Raw genomic sequence first — 18,049 nt, forward strand, 5'->3', positions numbered from 1 at the left:
AGGAATGTAAGGTGGTGTGTGATTTATGTCAGGATTTTTTTATTTTACATTCCATCCACCCAATTACTACCGCTTATCCCCCTCGGTTTCCCACGAACACGGGAACTGACATTTATGAGCCGTTACCAAGCTGCTTTGGAGCAGACATTTGCCCCAAATCACTAACCGTTAAAACACGATTTTACGTATAATACTTTGATTGTTATTAGTATTCAAATGAAATGTATGTAATTGAAATTATTCATTTACAACATAAACAATTATTCAATACCTTTTGTTGAGATTTTTACGAGGTTCCGTTTCCGTCCCCATTTCCGTTTTGTCAATCAACTTCATTTCCCAGAACTCTTTGCTAGTAAACCAAAATGTCAGCGCACTAAAGGCTATATAAGTCCGGAGTGGTTTCAGGGATAACGGCTTAAAAACGTTCTACTTCTCACCAATGCTTTATTCTCAACATTGGCTTCATATTTGTCATCATGTTCGTTATGTGGGTTGAATAGCTGTAACGACGATGCTCGTTTGCTTGGTTAAACGGTGGTATGAGTTGCCACTGACAGTATCTAGATATTTTTTATTGTTTAAAATGTACAGTAGAAAAACTCTTAATTATAGTTTGAGTTATTCGGTGTTAAAACATCGCTGGACCAAGAGGCTGCCTGATCTTTCCAACACATTCAAGTTGCCGTCTTCGAACCTCAGCACACAAACTGACAAGGTAAATATTATACAGACCCCGTTTCCATATGAGTTGGGAAATTGTGTTAGATGTAAATATAAACGGAATACAATGATTTGCAAATCCTTTTCAACTCATGTTAGGTTGAATGCACTACAAAAACAAGATATTTGATGTTCAAACTCATACACTTTCTTTTTTTTTACAAATAACAATTAACTTAGAATTTCTTGGCTGCAACACGTGCCAAAGTAGTTGGGAAAGGGCATGTTCACCACTGTGTTACATCACCTTTTCTTTTAACAACACTCAATTAACATTTGGGAACTGAGGAAACTAATAGTTGAAGCTTTGAAAGTGGAATTCTTTCCCATTCTTGTGTCATGTAGAGCTTAGGTCGTTCAACAGTCCGGGGTCTCCGCTGTCCTATTTTATGCTTCATAATGCACCACACATTTTTGATGGGAGACAGGTCTGGACTGCAGGCGGGCCAGGAAAGTACCCGCACTCTTTTACTACGAAGCCACGCTGTTGTAACACGTAGCTTGGCATTGTCTTGCTGAAATTAACAGGGGCGTCCATGATAACGTTGCTTGGATGACAACATATGTTGCTCCAAAACCTGTATGGACCTTTCAGCATTGATGGTGCCTTCACAGATGTGTAAGTTACCCATGCCTTGGGCAATAATACACCCCCATACCATCACAGATGTAGCAACCAACTGTAGCTACTGACAGTGGTTTTTCGAAGTGTTCCTGAGCCCATGTGGTAATATACTTTACACACTGATGTCAGTTTTTGACGCAGTACCGCCAGAGGGATCAAAGGTCCGTAATATCATCGCTTACATGCAGTGATTTCTCAAGATTTTCTGAATGTTTTGATGATTTTACGGACTGTAGATGGTAAAATCCCTAAATTCCTTGCAATAGCTCGTTGAGAAATGTTGTTTTAAAACTGTTCGACAATTTGCTTACAAAGTGGTAACCCTAGCCCCATCCTTTGTCACGTGTTGCTGCCATCAAATTCTAAAGTTAATCATTATTTGCAAAAAAAAATGTTTATCAGTTTGAACATCAAATATTTTGTCTTTGTAGCATATTCAACTGAATATGGGTTGAAAATGATTTGCAAATTATTGTATTCCGTTTATATTTACATCTAACACAATTTCCCAACTCATATGGAAACGGGGTTTGTACATATGAAGGCTGAAAAACATCCATCCATCCATCCATTTCCTACCGCTTATTCCCTTTGGGGTCGCGGGGGGCGCTGGTGCCTATCTCAACTACAATCGGGCGGAAGGCGGGCTACACCCTGGACAGTCACACAATACATTAATAAGATAATTGAGATGTGCAAGTTATCAACGAGTCGCTCAAAACCTGTGAATTTTTGACTGAATTGGGATTTAGGGGCACTTGTCTGTATTAACTTGTTTACTTACGCACACACGTGTTACCTGCAGGTAGATTAAGGGACAAGCGGTAGGAAATGGATGGAGATTAAAAAACTAATTTTCACTAATTGTGTGACGGCATTACGGTGGAAGGGTTAGTGCGTCTGCCTCACAATACGAAGGTCCTGAGTAGTCCTGGGTTCAATCCCGGGCTCGGGGTTTCTTTCTGTGTGGACTTTACATGTCCTCCCCGTGACTGCGTGGGTTCCCTCCGGGTACTCCGGCTTCCTCCCACTTCCAAAGACATGCACCTGGGGATAGGTTGATTGGCAACACTAAATTGGCCCTAGTGTGTGAATGTGAGTGTGAATGTTGTCTGTCTATCTGTGTTGGCCCTGCAATGAGGTGGCGACTTGTCCAGGGTGTACGCCCCCTTCCGCCCGATTGCAGCTGAGATAGGCTCGAGTGACCCCGAAGAGAATAAGCGGTAGAAAATAGATGGATGGACTGTTACGCTCACTGATTTCGTCGATCAAGACGTCGTATGACGTTTAAAACTTCAAATGATACATGCAGGCTTCAAACTTTAACTTTTCAAGGTCAAGGCGAGTGTTGAGTTGAGTTTGAGTTTATTTCGAACATGCATGCGTACAACATGATACGTCACAATTTCCAGTTTCTCTATTCAACATGTGCCTTAAAGGAGGGCTCAAACTTTAGGGCACCATGGCAAACATTATTTTATTTCCAGGCAAGGGCTCCAAAGCATGCATGCATACATTTAAAGTTTATTTTTTTTAATTCATTATTAATATAAACTTCTGGTAACAAATGAAGGAAGAATTAATTCCCAAGAAAAACAGCACAGGTTTCATTTTCTGGCGGTGGTTTGGCTTCAAGCGGGAATATGTTGAACAATAATACGGCAAAAGCGTTGCTACAAAAAGTAGAACCACTGCTAATGTAGCATCATTTGAAAAGTCACCCGCAAGAGAATAAGGAGTGCTTGAAACTCTGCATGTCAACATCTCCGTTCGGTGCCACGCCAACAAATTGTGAAGCAACTATTTCCAGATCAACACCGTATGAAAAAAATAGTCAACAGAAGGAGATAACGTCCGCAGGGACCTACCACATAGTGAAGGACATAAAATATTTGATTTCCTATTATGCAGCTCATTTTTATCCGACAGTTACTGAAATATTTTGTGTGACATCATGCACAAAAGTGCACTTTATTTGTTTGAAACTATTGTAGTGGCGTTCTGTACAAAAAGTGCACTTTAATTTAGTGTTGTTTTGACATGTCATTTTAGTGACATCATGCACAAAAGTACACTCATAGCTTGTTTTAAAATGTCTCTGACAATCTTGCACTTTCTGTTTTGGAAATGACATGAATGGTTGTGCCACTGCTTAATGACTTTTTAATAAATACAGTTTTGGTAAGTTGACTTAGTTGTGATTTCCCTCTCTGCATGAAAGTTTAAAATAGGCATATATTAATAAAGTGTGAACAAGAATGTTTTAATGTAGACACATAGATTCATCATACTGGTGTGATTATATGCATCAAGTGTTCATTCAAGGCTAAGGCAAAATATCGAGATATGTATTGTGTATCGTGACATGGCCTAAAAATAGAGATATTAATAAAAGGCCATATCGCCCAGCCCTAATAGGAATGAACTACACACAATAAAACATTAACAAAATGATGTGACAAATGTTTTTAAAGTGATATTTTTGTGACATTAAAAAAAACACAAGTAATGTAAAAAAATAAAACATGGCGTTTCCTTTTTGATATCAACATAAAACACAAAGCAGTTTGGCTAATGAAGATGAAGTTTAATAAAAAAGATGTGTTTTTCTCCAACGCCTCCTTGTGATTCAGTACAACAGTTTGGCCAACAACAGAAAAAAACAAGCGTGACAGTGTGTTTCTTCCCCTCATCAACTCACAGTCACACCAGCTGATGGACGCTGTATTAATTTGCTTTCATGTAAGAAAACCCATAATTTCAAGATGAGGTGGTGTCAACTTTGCCGTGGCGGTGCGCCACAATTACTTACATTGAGGGGAAGCTCTGCCTCATAAATGATTGATTTAGCGGTATATTTGGGTGTTGTCAATGGTTTGTTTGGTCATTTAGAAAGTGGATGTACATTCGATTTTTTCTAATAATCTCTATAAACATTTAAACGCACACTTACAAATACAGTATTCAAACATGTACTAATAATATGTATTACTGTGTATGTATGTCAGTAACAAAAAATATGAATTGCGTATTTACTAAAACTTTATTAATACTTAACATTATATACTTATTATAGTGTGTTACCGTTTTTTGTTGTTAAAATCCCAAAAATCATTCGTTTATCCTACAGAACGTCAGATTAAAAAGTATCTATTCATATAGCCGATACTGACCTTGTATTTACATAGTATCTCAATCGATACTTACATTGTTTGCGCTGACAGTTGAAATGTCATGGACCTTTTTTTCCTATGTCATCAGGAAGTCATTGACTTGTCCAAGTTTCCTGTGGATAGAGTAAGGAACTTCTGCATCATTGCTCACATTGACCATGGCAAAAGCACTTTGGCTGACAGGTTGTTAGAGATGACGGGTAAGTTTGCATATCAGACTATCACACCCAATTGTAACTTATATATTTAATTTTTACACCTCTTCCCCGATAGAGACAAGCAGTAGAACATGGATGAATGGATATATTTAATTTTATATAAAAGTGCACCACATTGGCCTGATATCTAGTTTTAGGATTACAGTAAACTCCCTTAATCTTCCATCCAGCCATCCATTTTCAACCTCTTATCCCTTTTGGGGTCGTGGGGGGTGCTGGAGCCTATCTCAGCTACAATCGAGCATAACCCGGGTATACGCTGGATAAGTCGCACCTCACCGCAGGGCCAACACAGATAGACAGACAACATTCACACTCACATTTACACACTAGGGCCCTGTTGCCAATCATCTAGTTTAATTATTTTCGGACTTAATCGTAATTTTGGTAAATGGGATTCTTATAAATAAATACATTTTAATGATTACAGCATAAAAAAAAATATTTACGACCTTCTAAATACAGTTTTTTAACATTATTGGAGCCCAGTAAACATGTAAATAGTCACCTTTACACTCATTTTACCCATTATAAAAAGCAATGAAGGCCTTGAGTGCACGGCTTCACAGTGGAAGAGGGGTTAGTGTGTCTGCCTCACAATACGAAGGTCCTGTGTAGTCAGGGTTCAATCCCGGGCTCGGGATCTTTCTGTGTGGAGTTTGCATGTCCTCCCCGTGAATGCATGGGTTCCCTCCGGATACTCCAGCTTCCTCCCACTTCCAAAGACATGCACATGGGATAGGTTGATTGGCAACACTAAATTGGCCGTAGTGTGTGAATGTGAGTGTGAATGTTGTCTGTCTATCTGTGTTGGCTCTGGGATGAGGTGACAACTTGTCCAGGGTGTACCCGGCCTTCCACCCCATTGTAGCTGAGATAGGCACCAGCGCCGCATTGTTCCCGCTGTTGTCTGTTTGACATCGCTCACGTTAAAGGCTCACAGATATGGAGATGTGTTTTTCTGATGAGGCAAGATTTGAAGATCCACAGTTATTCTGTGCACTCAACATTAAAAAACAGCCATGTGAAAAATGGCTCCATCGACATTGAAACAGAAGTCCCCCTTGTGAATATGTCTACTCTATTGTTTTCACCGAACAAACCAATAGAAAATAAGAAATACCTTCTTTTAGTGTAATATAGATACATAGAGCTTCATTTTGGTCCAACTTATGTAAAATCGGCTTTAGAAAAAGCTGTAATAGAGTGGAGTTTGAAGTATAGTACCTAATAATTAGGAGCTATACAAGTGCTGTTGAATTATCATCCCACTGTGTAAAAAAAAAAAAAGTACAAACAGTGATTTAATTTTTTTAAATCTTATTTAACTTTATTGTTCAATCGTCAAGTTACATTTTTTAAACAGAATTTGTCTTTTTTCCATTTGCTTTTTTTATTTAAGTTTTTTTCCTAACATTTTCCTCTTATTTATTTCTTTAATTCATTTCTGCACACTAATCTTTTAAAGAGAAAATATAAACACATTAAATATTGTGTCACTATGTTGAATTAATGATCAGTAATGCATAGGGATGTACCGATTACAACATTTTCACTTTTGATATGATACCAATATTGGAGCCTTGTGTATTAGCCGATACCGAAATTAATCCGATACCATATCAGCAAGTTATAATTATATATATTTTTTTGTCGTGTGGAATGTTGAAAAAGGTTTTATCAAGTAAAATTTGTCAAACACAGACCTATAATATGTATAAACAACACTAAACTATTAAACTGGAATTATGCTGTCTTTAAGTTGAGGTTGAGTGGTACCGTTTTTTTTGGCAACACCTCATGGCTCTGTACACTGCTGCTGGAATTTAAATTTTCCTGAAGGAACTCTACTGAAGGAATCAATAAAGTACTATCTATCTATCTATGGCCACAACAATTTATTATTTTAAGCTCATGACGCAGTGAGTTTAATGATGCGGACATGTTTGTTACTGGATACTTTCTAGTTCACTTTGTATGTGTAAGTAATATGCAACTAGAATTATTTGTTACTTATTGAAATTGACAAATGGGATTTTTATACTGCAATAGTGTTCAATTACGGATACTTAAGTAAGTATTGGTTGTGTTCTATTGTGTGCTCAGCTGTTGTGTAAATGATAGCCCCGAGTAGCCTATAGCCAACCTTGTTTACCTTTTGCAAATGACTTGACTAAAGTACAAGAAAACACCAACCTTGTGTGCTTATTGGAGGACATTTAGATGTTAACTGGCTGTCCAGCTTTGCACAAGTAAAGATGTTGCAGTCTGCTTGTATCAGACATTTTAGATGCAAGCCAACCCCATCTGATACTTTTTTTTGTTGCTGATATCAGATCCATTTCGGATCTGGTAATAAGTACGGATATGGTGTATGGTTAAACAAGTTCTGTTTCTCCCTGCTACTTTTCATACATTAATTGGTGCAAATGTTCCTTATAGGGGAACTGTACTTTTTTTTTAGAATTTTGCCTATCATTCACAAACATTATGAAAGGCATGACAACAGATTTATTTTTTAATTCTTTCTACAGCGGAGCCAATGGGAGGTCCTCTATTCCGCCCATAAAACCCAATAAAGAAACATCCAAAAAGTGCCAACGATACTCCCATTTACATTTTGTGACTTGAATAGTAACCAAGTACAAACCCCATTTCCATATGAGTTGGGAAATTGTGTTAGATGTAAATATAAACGGAATACAATGATTTGCAAATCCTTTTCAACCCATATTCAATTGAATATAGTCAGGGGGGCCAACAATTGAAGTCCTAGCATAATGGGGAGATTCTTTCTAACAAAGACGAGCACTTTAAGATCCTCAGGTGTCAGCCTGCTCCTGTGTTCATCAACGATGAGAGAGGCTGTGCTAAAAAGCCTCTCACTCTCAAGAGTCATTAAAATGTCTTACAACTTTACCACCACGCTTGACTTTATCGTGGCATGTTTTGCACTCCACCTCTTCATCTTTTTCGTTTTGTAGGGTAAAATAATCCCACACAGCTGACATTTTTACCGTAACTTTTAATTCACCCGGCCGTCTTAACGGTTAGGATACAGACCTGTGGATGTGTTGAACGTGTGCTGGAAAATGCGGAACGGAGCTTAGGGAGCAGCAGAAAAGTGGAATGTATTATTTAAATCGGTGCGTTGGAAAACACGGACAGTTTTTTTTTTAAACTGGATCTGGATCAGCATTTTCCTATGGCTTGCCAATACGCATTTTTTGGCAAATATCGGCGGCCGATCCGATCCAAATATAGGATCGGGACAACCCTACATTAATCTAATATTTAGAATGCATTAATAAGAAAACATCCGTCGTCATGTGTTTTATAATAATTGTAAAAGATAGGCAAGATTGTTCCCCTTTAATGTGTCTGAAACAATTATGGGACATCATTAATGTGGCCTTTCATTGCTGATTTACAGGTGCCATAGCAAAGACAGACAAGAACAAACAGGTGCTGGACAAGCTACAAGTGGAGCGAGAGAGAGGCATAACAGTGAAGGCTCAGACAGCCTCTTTGTTTTACACGCATCAGAACCAGCAGCACCTCCTGAACCTCATCGACACACCGGTGAGTGTTGTCATGGATTTTGGTGCACCAAAGTAAAACAACTGTTACAATGATGCAAGTAAAGTAGTGAGAAAAATATTAACTAATTGTTTTGCTTGTTTCACTTGAAGAGTAACTGCAATTTTTGGGATAATTTTGCCTATAATTCCCAATTCCTATGTAAGACAAGAACATTATGTTTTTCATTTTTTTATGCATTCTAATTCGCAAGATATGGCAATATGAGGTGGCTAACAATGCAGCTAATGGAAGTACACTATTCCGCCCATAAATCACTCTAGAAAAGCAACCATTTATATCTTGTGACCTGAATATTAACCAAGTATTAGCTATATTGTAACTATAAGTGCTAACGTAGATAAACTGTTTTTTTACTGGCGCCGTAATCACAGAGCGCTACGAGCGTGTGCAGCTACAGATTGGACATACTGATCTGCTGCTGCATCGCCGTTTATTCTTGATCATAAATCATGCCGCTCACCTGGATAGTAGAAGGTTGTGGACATAAACTTTAACATCCAACTTAGACCTGGAAATGGTGAGAAAAACACAAAAAAGACGCTTGTTTGAAACAGTTTTTTTTTTTTTACATGCGTGAGGATTATGATTAATTTTCATTTAAATGGGAAGATGTAAAGAATCCATCAGTCACCATCCCAGTCAGAGCAGATATTGTAAAGTAAGTGAATGTGTTATTATGTTCGTAGTTTGTATTTCTTGTTTAGCATTTAGCAGTACTGCTGCATGATGCTTGGTGTGTCACTGAAGCTTGATCTGTTTAGCACACAGCTACTAAAATGTATAGTTCATTTTCCATGGATTTGAAAATATAAGGTTCTGTATCATAATTTGTCTTAATGTAGTCTTTGTTGTCTTTCACAATGTTTGCCATGAGTAGTGGGCTCTACCGAGGATGTCATTGTGGTTTGTGTTGTGGTTTGTGCAGCCATTTGAGACACTAGTGATTTAGGGCGGGGAGAGGGGAATCCTTTTTTTTTTTTCTTTGTCATGAAAAAGGGACGTTTTTGTCATGAAAAAGGGAGGTTTTTGTGGTTGGTGCACTAATCGTAAGTGTATATTGTGTTTTTTTTGTTGATTTAATAACAAAAAAAAAAAAAGTTTATTTTTATTTTTTTATAAAAATGAATAAAAGAAATATTCTGCGGCCCGGTACCAATCGGGCCGCGGACCGGGCCGTGGCCCGGTGGTTGGGGACCACTGGTCTAAACGATTCGAGATAAAGGCGTGAATTAATTTTTTCGAGATCATGTCCTGACAGAAGCGGTTTCACTTTCGCTATTTGGCGTAATTGATAAAAGCTTTTTTGAACGACGCTGCTGATTTGTTTTTCGGGTTGAACTTTACCCCCAGGTTTGTGACAGAGTCGCTGAGATACGGGGTCAGAGTGCCAAGGTCAACGTTGGGGGAGGGAGAGCGACTTGGACCGAACAACATGACTTCTGTTTTGTCTTCATTTAGACTCAGGAAGTTAGCTGAAAGCCAGGCTTTGATGTCGTGCAGGCAGTCAATGAGACGTTGAACTGTGTTATTTTGTGCCATGGGAAAATAAATCTGGCAATCATCGGCATAAAAATGAAATGCAATACCATACTTCCTAAAAATAGAACCAAGGGGGAGAAGGTAAAGCGCAAAGAGGATTGGGGCAAGGATTGAGCCCTGGGGGACCCAGTGTGGTAGAGGAGCTGTGGAAGACATAAACTGTCTATTTTTACACCAAAAAAAAAGCTTTATAGGCAGAATAGAGTGAATGCTATTAGCTCCATTGTTAGCTGACTGTAGCTAGCGTTTATTTAAACGAGTAAGATTGCATAAAAAATTGAAAAACGTGTTTGTGTTTTACATAAAGATTGTGAATGATTGGCAAAATTCAAAACAAAAGTGCAGTTCCCCCTTTAAAGGATGGCGACGAGTCTGGTTTCCTTACAGATCAGGTAGTGACGGTCGATTATCATGGTGACACTGACCGGTTTAAAAGACTGCATCCTTAAAATATTGTTTGATTTGTATGCAATGTTCTATACTATGTTGTCATTGAAATAAAGATTTTAAAAAATGAAATAAAATAAAACCACAGTGACCAAACATGCAAGAACATAACTGCTGTCAATTATGTTGATTGGAAGTGATGTACTCCTTGTGTATGAATGGACCAATCATTGTCACTGATTTATAGGCTGCCCAATCCTTTTGCGCATGCGTTGATAGTCAGAAACTTCCGTTCCTTACTTGACGGCAATATTTTTCTAAAATATAAGCATTTTATTGTTTAAAAAAACGTATGTGAAAGTATCTGCTGATATCCTCAGATTATCGACACTATAAACATTGTTCATTATTCAAATTGAAAGCTGCCTTTTTTTCTCAGCTACAAACGGGCGGAAGGCGGTGTACACCCTGGACAAGTCGCCATTTCATCACAGGGCCACTTTGCACATACATTTTGTAATATGTTTTATGACTCAAAGTCGCAAAACTGTGGTAACAATTCACAAAGTTGTTGCGGATCAGACAGCTCAGTAAATTTGGGAGTGACAATCGTGTATGTTGCTACACAATTGGTCACACGTGCAAATACTACGGAACATCCTGTGCATGTATTTTACAACAGTTATGTTTGTTCGTCCATGATCGTTCCACTTTCACTGTTCCTATGATTTTCATAAAAAATGCTAAATATATACTTTATTTCAATAACAAAGTAATACAGAGTCTTACTTACAAAACAACAATATATGGTGTAGCGAGGATACAGTTTGTCATTGTTACCATGGTGACAATCGCATGGTATTACCAAATCAGTAAGCAACAGCTCTACATCCGCTCGACAGGCTTTAAGGTCAACAAGTGACAAAGCAATCAATATTTTTTTTTCACTACAATTTATTTTACTTTTTTTTTTACTTCAAATACAGTTCACGGTACTGCCAATTTGGTAAGTCTACTTTTTTTGTTAGCCTCCATAAATAGATTTAACTGAAGTGTCTAGTTTAAAAAATAAACATTTAATAACAATTGACTAGCTGGATTTCTGTTGTTGTTTTTTAAATATTCACCATATTTATATTATTCTTCACTTTTCTTTTTTTATTTCTTATTTTATTTTTATGAAACAAAGTAATTTGAACATTCAAATATCACAGCACATGATGTTGCAGAAGCTCCGATGTAAAAAATGCATGTGAAGGAAGTGACATAGTCCATGTGATCATGTCTCCCTCGGGGCGGCATGGCGCAGAATGTACAGCAACTGTGCCAGCGGTTTGATTCCAACCATGGCCCTGTCATGGCCATTTTGTGTCCTTGGGTATGACACTTCACCCATGCTCCTGATGAGTTGTGGTTCTAGCGCCTTGCATGGCAGCTCTCGCCATCAGTGTGTGAATGCGATGTATAATGTAAAGTGCTTTGGGTTTCATTATAGTAATGGTAAATGGGTTATACTAGTATAGTGCTTTTCTACCTTCAAGGTACTCAAAGCGCTTTGACACTATTTCCACATTCACCCATTCACACACATTTTCACACACTGATGGCGGGAGCTGCCATGCAAGGCCCTAACCCCGACCCATCAGGAGCAAGGGTGAAGTGTCTTGGAAAAGGACACAATGGACATTTCGAGGTTTGTACTAGGTGAGGATTGAACCAGGAACCCTCAGGTTGCTGGCATGGCCACTCTCCGAACCGCGCCACGCCGTCCCCTTCGTAAAGCGCCATATAAATACAGACCATTTACCGTTACTTGTACCAATCAGTGACAGTTATTACCGAAATTACTAAACTGCTTAGTCCATTCCAATCCTTGTGCTGCATTTGCAACATGCATGCACAAACATAACGTCTTGCCATTTTTACGACTTTACTGAAAATATTTCAAAATAACAACTCAGGTGCATTCAAATGATTTGGATAAATGGAGAACATTTCAAAGAATGGAGCACTTCAGTTATTATCATGAAATGTAAGCTTATTTAGTTACAACAATTGACCACCATTATGTTGCTGAAGTCAAAGGTAAAATAAAAATGAAATGGTGGCCAGTTCAGTTAAAAAAGTTTGAGAGACATTTTTGCGTCAGATTCTTAAAAACACTTGAGTGCTGTCATAGTAATAATCTTTGACTAGCTTTTTTGCAGAAATTTCCTTGGAAACAGAGTATACCCGTAAAACTAACAAAATAAATAGATTAATAGACCAATCCTTAGTTTTCTGTAAATGTGACTCACAAAATAATTCACTGGATTATCCATGCTCTTAACATTCCATGTGTTTTTATGTCCGTGGTGATTGACAGGTGAGTTGGGTGTACCAATTCTACTCAATCAAATGTATGTTCTTACACTGTAATGTTTATTGTTGTCCTACTTGTTAAGAACACTATTTCTGCCTTCATTCTGAATTGCAGTGAAACATGATCAAACTTCTGACTATCTTCATGCTCTTTTGATATTAATTAATTTCTCCTCAGGGTCACGTTGACTTTAGCTACGAAGTGTCTCGATCCATTTCTGCATGTCAGGGTGTCCTGCTGATTGTGGATGCCAATCAGGTAAAAGAGATGAGCAACGGTTATCTTTGTGCTTGGTGCTGCTTCATGTGTTTTTGTGCATTTTTAAGGGGATTCAAGCGCAGACAGTGGCCAACTTCTACCTGGCTTTTGAAGCCCAGCTCACGATCATCCCTGTCATCAACAAGGTAGAGATTTAGATCTTGCCAGACTTGTTTCCTTGCCTAGTGTAAGATAGTTTTTACCCATGTTCGTTTTTGTGTGCTTTTTTGTTTGTCATTTAGATTGACTTGAAAAATGCGGATCCAGAGAGGGTAGAGTCCCAGATTGAAAAGGTGTTTGATATCCCTTGTGAGGATTGCATCAGGGTGAGTGGGAGAAGAATTTACTTCTTTTTTCTGCAGCATCACATCAGAGCTGACTTGATGAATTTCGTTTTGTTTCAGATATCCGCCAAACTTGGAACAAATGTGGATAAAGTTCTCCAAGCGGTTGTGGAGAGAATACCACCGTAAGAAGCTGCATAATATATTGGTGTCATTCATGGATTGTTGAAGATGTTCTTCTTCCCGTCCCCACACACACAAACTTTCTTTCTCAGGCCTGTGGCAAGCCTTGATGATCCTTTCAAAGCGCTGGTGTTTGACTCCAATTTTGACCACTACAGAGGAGTGGTGGCAAACATTGCGGTATTTGGGGGTCAGGTGAAAAAAGGGGACAAGATCATCTCAGCACATCTCGGCAAAGCCTACGAGGTCAACGAGCTGGGGCTCCTTCGCCCAGAAGAGCATCCGACTCAGAAACTGTAAGTTGCAGTGCATCATATCCTATTTTTCAGTGATTACAGCTTTTTTTTCTCTTCTTTAGTGCAATCAAAAGCATGTTTTGGTAGCTATTTATTTAATGAAGTCATTTTATGATTTTTTTTCTACATTTAAAACAATTTCCTGTGATCTATATAACATGTAATAGTGGTTCTTTGGTGAAAATTTTGCATTGTCTGCAGCCTCTTTTTCCCATTGGCCATGTTTTGGTTTTAGGCACATACATAACGAGTATGCTGAACGATAGAAGTGTGAACTATACGCTAATTTGTTTGAGAGAGTGCAACAGCGGAAGATGCACGTGTATGTTCGAGCCAGTCTGCCCCAAAACAAGAGGATAGAAAAAAAGAAGGAGCTTATTGACTACAATGTCGGACTACAATGGCAGACTCGCACAAAGTCCTCTGGTACATTTCTACCATATATGGATTTTTCCACTGACGTGACACTTTGAAAAATCGGCACAGGTTGAGCAAATTCCTAACAGCTCACTTGGAGGAAATATAAAAGAAGGCAAGATTGTTTAATAAATATCTCCGCCATGCCTCCCTGATTTGATTTCAAATTTTTGGGACTTATGGTGATCCCAAATACACAAAAATAGGTACCAATAGGTAAGAAAAGTTGATTCTTAGAATATAAAGCTATGGAAGGATCAAGATAACTTCTGAAGAGGCCGGAGTGACTACTCAGAAACATAAACCATGCTTAAAGGCCTACTGAAACCCACTACTACTGACCACGCAGTCTAATAGTTTATATATCAATGATGAAATCTTAACATAGCAACCCATGCCAATACGGCGTTTTTAGTTTACTAAATTGCAATTTTAAATTTCGCGCAAAGTATCCTGTTGAAAACGTCGGTTTGATGACGCGTATGACGACGCATGCGCGTGAAGTCTCGGATTGTAGCGGACATTTTTTCCAGCCCAATCCAAGCTATAATTAGTCTGCTTTAATCGCATAATTACACAGTATTCTGGACATCTGTGTTGCTGAATCTTTTGCAATTTGTTCAATTAATAATAGAGCAGTCAAAGAAGAAAGATGTAGGTGGGAAGCGGTGTATTGCAGCTGCTTTTAGCAATACAAACACAGGTGTTTCCTTGTTTACATTCCCGAAGGTGAAGCTTTAATATGAAACAGAGCAGTCAAGCGAACTTGCTTCCCGACCACATGTCAACCGGCAGGTTTAAGTGAGAAAATTGTGGTAATTAAGGACAATATGTGCTTTCAGCCTCCAAAAGTCCACAAACACATGAAAAATTTGATAAATGTATTGCTATTTTCTTAAATGCTAGCAAGTGGGTTTTGAGTATGGATGGGTATCGAATTTGGTGCTTTTATAGGTATTGACAAAATTATGTCTGTACTACTGGGTACTGTTTAATGTAAAATCAAATGGTACCATATTTCGATACTTTTGTTGCACATAGTGTCACTTCCGGTTCATAGCACAGGTGCCACTCGATCGATGCCTTTTTTGTTTACTGTGAGCTCAGGGGAAGTTTATGACGGCTTTAACAGCACGGGACAGGTGGAAGGAGGAATACACCAACAATGATTTTTTTTGTTGAAAGGACTAGTTGATACAGGGCAGCACGGGGGTCAGGGGTTAGTGCATGTGCCTCACAATACGAAGGTCCTGAGTAGTCCTGAGTTCAATCCCGGGCTCGGGATCTTTCTCTGTGGAGTTTGCATGTTCTCCCCGTGACTGCGTGGGTTCCCTCCGGGTACTCCGGCTTCCTCCCACTTCCAAAGACATGCACCTGGGGATAGGTTGATTGGCAACACTAAATTGGCCGTAGTGTGTGAATGTGAGTGTGAATGTTGTCTGTCTATCCGTGTTGGCGTTGCAATGAGGTTGCGACTTGTCCAGGGTGTATCCTGCCTTCCGCCCGAATGCAGCTGAGATAGGCTCCAGTGACCTCAAAAGGGACAAGCGGTAGAAAATCAATGGATGGATGGACTAGTTGGTACAATACCTGAGGACTCTGCATGGCAGGGGCGTCCTCCTCCTTGAGCCAGGCTTGCACCTGACCGCATACCTGAGTGAGGCTAGGTGACACTGCTGGGAGGCTTTTCCACCATTGGGACGCATCAGTAGTGTGCCCCAGCGTCACAGGCTGTTTCGGCCCAGCTTACCACAAGGCACCCTCTGCCGAAGGGCCCACCCCAGGGTGATCAAATCCCTGGGTGTGTGTGTCTCATTAGGTGTTAGCCTTATCAGCCCAGCTGGTGCCACTCCTCTTCAACCACAGCTAAGGGCTCGTCTTCTATGTGGTGTTGGCAAGCTCTTTAATGGCCTGTCTGTGAGACTGCCCCCTGACTCCAACCTTCCTAAGGAGCTTTGCTGTTGTGATAAATAAATAAATGGGTTGTACTTGTATAGCGCTTTTCTACCTTCAAGGTACTCAAAGCGCTTTGACACTACTTCCACATTTACCCATTCACACACACATTCACACACTGATGGAGGGAGCTGCCATGCAAGGCGCTAACCAGCACCCATCAGGAGCAAGGGTGAAGTGTCTTGCTCAGGACACAACGGACGTGACGAGGTTGGTACTAGGTGGGGATTGAACCAGGGACCCTCGGGTTGCGCACGGCCACTCTCCCACTGTGCCACGCCGTCCTCTGACTACAAAGCCCCTACACCCCACCTCCACTGGGCGCATCCTTACCCTCCAGCCTCTGTCCTCTGCCTCAACTGCTAGGTTGGAGTACCGCAGCTTCTTGCGCTCATGCGCTTCTTCAATGGCATCCTCCCACAGAACTGTCAGTTCAATGATGTAGACAAGCTGGCAGGTTTCAGACTATAGGACGAGGTCTGGACGCAGATGGTTGTTGCGATCTCCGGGGGAAAAATGAGTCTTTGATCCAAGCCGACAAGGATATACTTACAGATATTGTACTACACACATTCATAAACAACTCAGAGTTCACTTGTATCTATTCTTTTTTAAACCCGTTGCTTAGGCAAACAAGCTTTTTGACATTCTTTTAGAAAACTCAAAAATGTGCTTTGCTTTTAGATGGTATTTTAAAGTTGTTTTGGCTACAATACTTGCAAATTACCTTAGCGTATCATTGACCTGATCACCTACCGGGATTTAATCCGCTCCCACTGCCTTTCAGTGAACCATCGCGGATTGAGTTTCAGGGTATGTGCGCTCCAAATAAAATGCTTAATAAACTGTGTTTATACATTATTTTAGGCCTGGGCCGATAACAGATTTTGCTGGACGATATACAGTATTGTACCACAAATTATTGCAGATAAACAATATTAGTTTGATACCAAATTAAGAAGTATTATAACTATAAAGTATATATTATTATTATTATTATAATTATTATTATTATTATTAATAATACAAATACAAGTAACCCTTTCAAATGTAATAAACTTATTTCTTATTAGCGTGTTTTACCATTGTAATTAGAAGGTGAATAACTTCTACTGGGTACATGCTTGGTTAACAATAACAATAATAATTACATTTTATGGACTTAAATGTCTTAAATTCTAGGAACTTCTTGTAAAAGGTCCTTAATACGATCATGAAAGGTCTTGTGAATACCGTATTTTTCGGACTATAAGTCGCTCTTAAGTATACGTCGCACCGGCTGAAAATGCACAATAAAGAAGGAAAAAAACATATATACGTCGCATTTTTGGGGGAAATTTGTTTGATAAAACCCAACACCGAGAGTAGACATTTGAAAGGCAATTTAAAATAAATAAAGAATAGTGAACAACAGGCTGAATAAGTGTTCGCCATATGACGCACAAATAACCAACTGAGAACGTGCCTGGTATGTTAACGCAACACATCATGGCAAAAGTCATTCATATAACTATACATGCTGTACGTTTACCAAACAATTTGTCACTCCCGATCGCTAAATCCAAGGAAATCTTCTTCCTCGGTGTTGCCTCTGGTATGCGCTCCGCTAGCGTCCTTTCTTTCTGCTGCTCAATTGCTGTTCTCTGCAGCATATTTCACCACGTCCAGGTTGTAATCGGCAGTATATGATTTCCTTTTCGGTGCCATTTTAGTTCAGTCTTTCCCAGTTTTCATAAGTTACCGCCAATGTTGATGTGATCCATTTTAATTGCTCCGGCAGTAGCGTATAGCATGTAGCATTTAGCATATCATGACCCACAATGCACTTCTGCCATGAGCCGCCCCCCGCCGAATTCATATTGGTTGGCGTGTGGGGAGTGCTCTGAGAGTATGGGGTATCAGACTGTCTGATTGTGGCGGGTCGCTCCCTGTAGGATCAGTGTCAGAGCTTGGTCCGCATTGCCGGCAGTAAGTCGGACACGTTTTCAGTGAGGGTTGGACTCCGCCAATGCTGTCCTTTGTCAC

The 18,049-nt window shown here is 39.5% G+C and overlaps 1 protein-coding gene across 1 annotated transcript in view; it reads left to right on the top strand.

The window, feature by feature from the left end:
* Nucleotides 1-327: 327 nt before the first annotated feature.
* guf1 (GTP binding elongation factor GUF1) overlaps nt 328-18,049 on the top strand; it is a 35,529-nt gene continuing 17,807 nt past the window's right edge. The window contains exons 1-8 of the mRNA XM_061901500.1: nt 328-718; nt 4,610-4,721; nt 8,173-8,321; nt 12,808-12,888; nt 12,957-13,034; nt 13,131-13,214; nt 13,293-13,357; nt 13,448-13,651. Of these exons, the coding sequence (XP_061757484.1) occupies nt 515-718; nt 4,610-4,721; nt 8,173-8,321; nt 12,808-12,888; nt 12,957-13,034; nt 13,131-13,214; nt 13,293-13,357; nt 13,448-13,651 (977 nt within the window). The 5' untranslated portion in view covers nt 328-514. The remainder of the gene's footprint in view (nt 719-4,609; nt 4,722-8,172; nt 8,322-12,807; nt 12,889-12,956; nt 13,035-13,130; nt 13,215-13,292; nt 13,358-13,447; nt 13,652-18,049) is intronic.

This window comes from Nerophis ophidion, linkage group LG05, assembly GCF_033978795.1.
Source record: "Nerophis ophidion isolate RoL-2023_Sa linkage group LG05, RoL_Noph_v1.0, whole genome shotgun sequence".
NCBI lineage: Eukaryota > Metazoa > Chordata > Actinopteri > Syngnathiformes > Syngnathidae > Nerophis > Nerophis ophidion.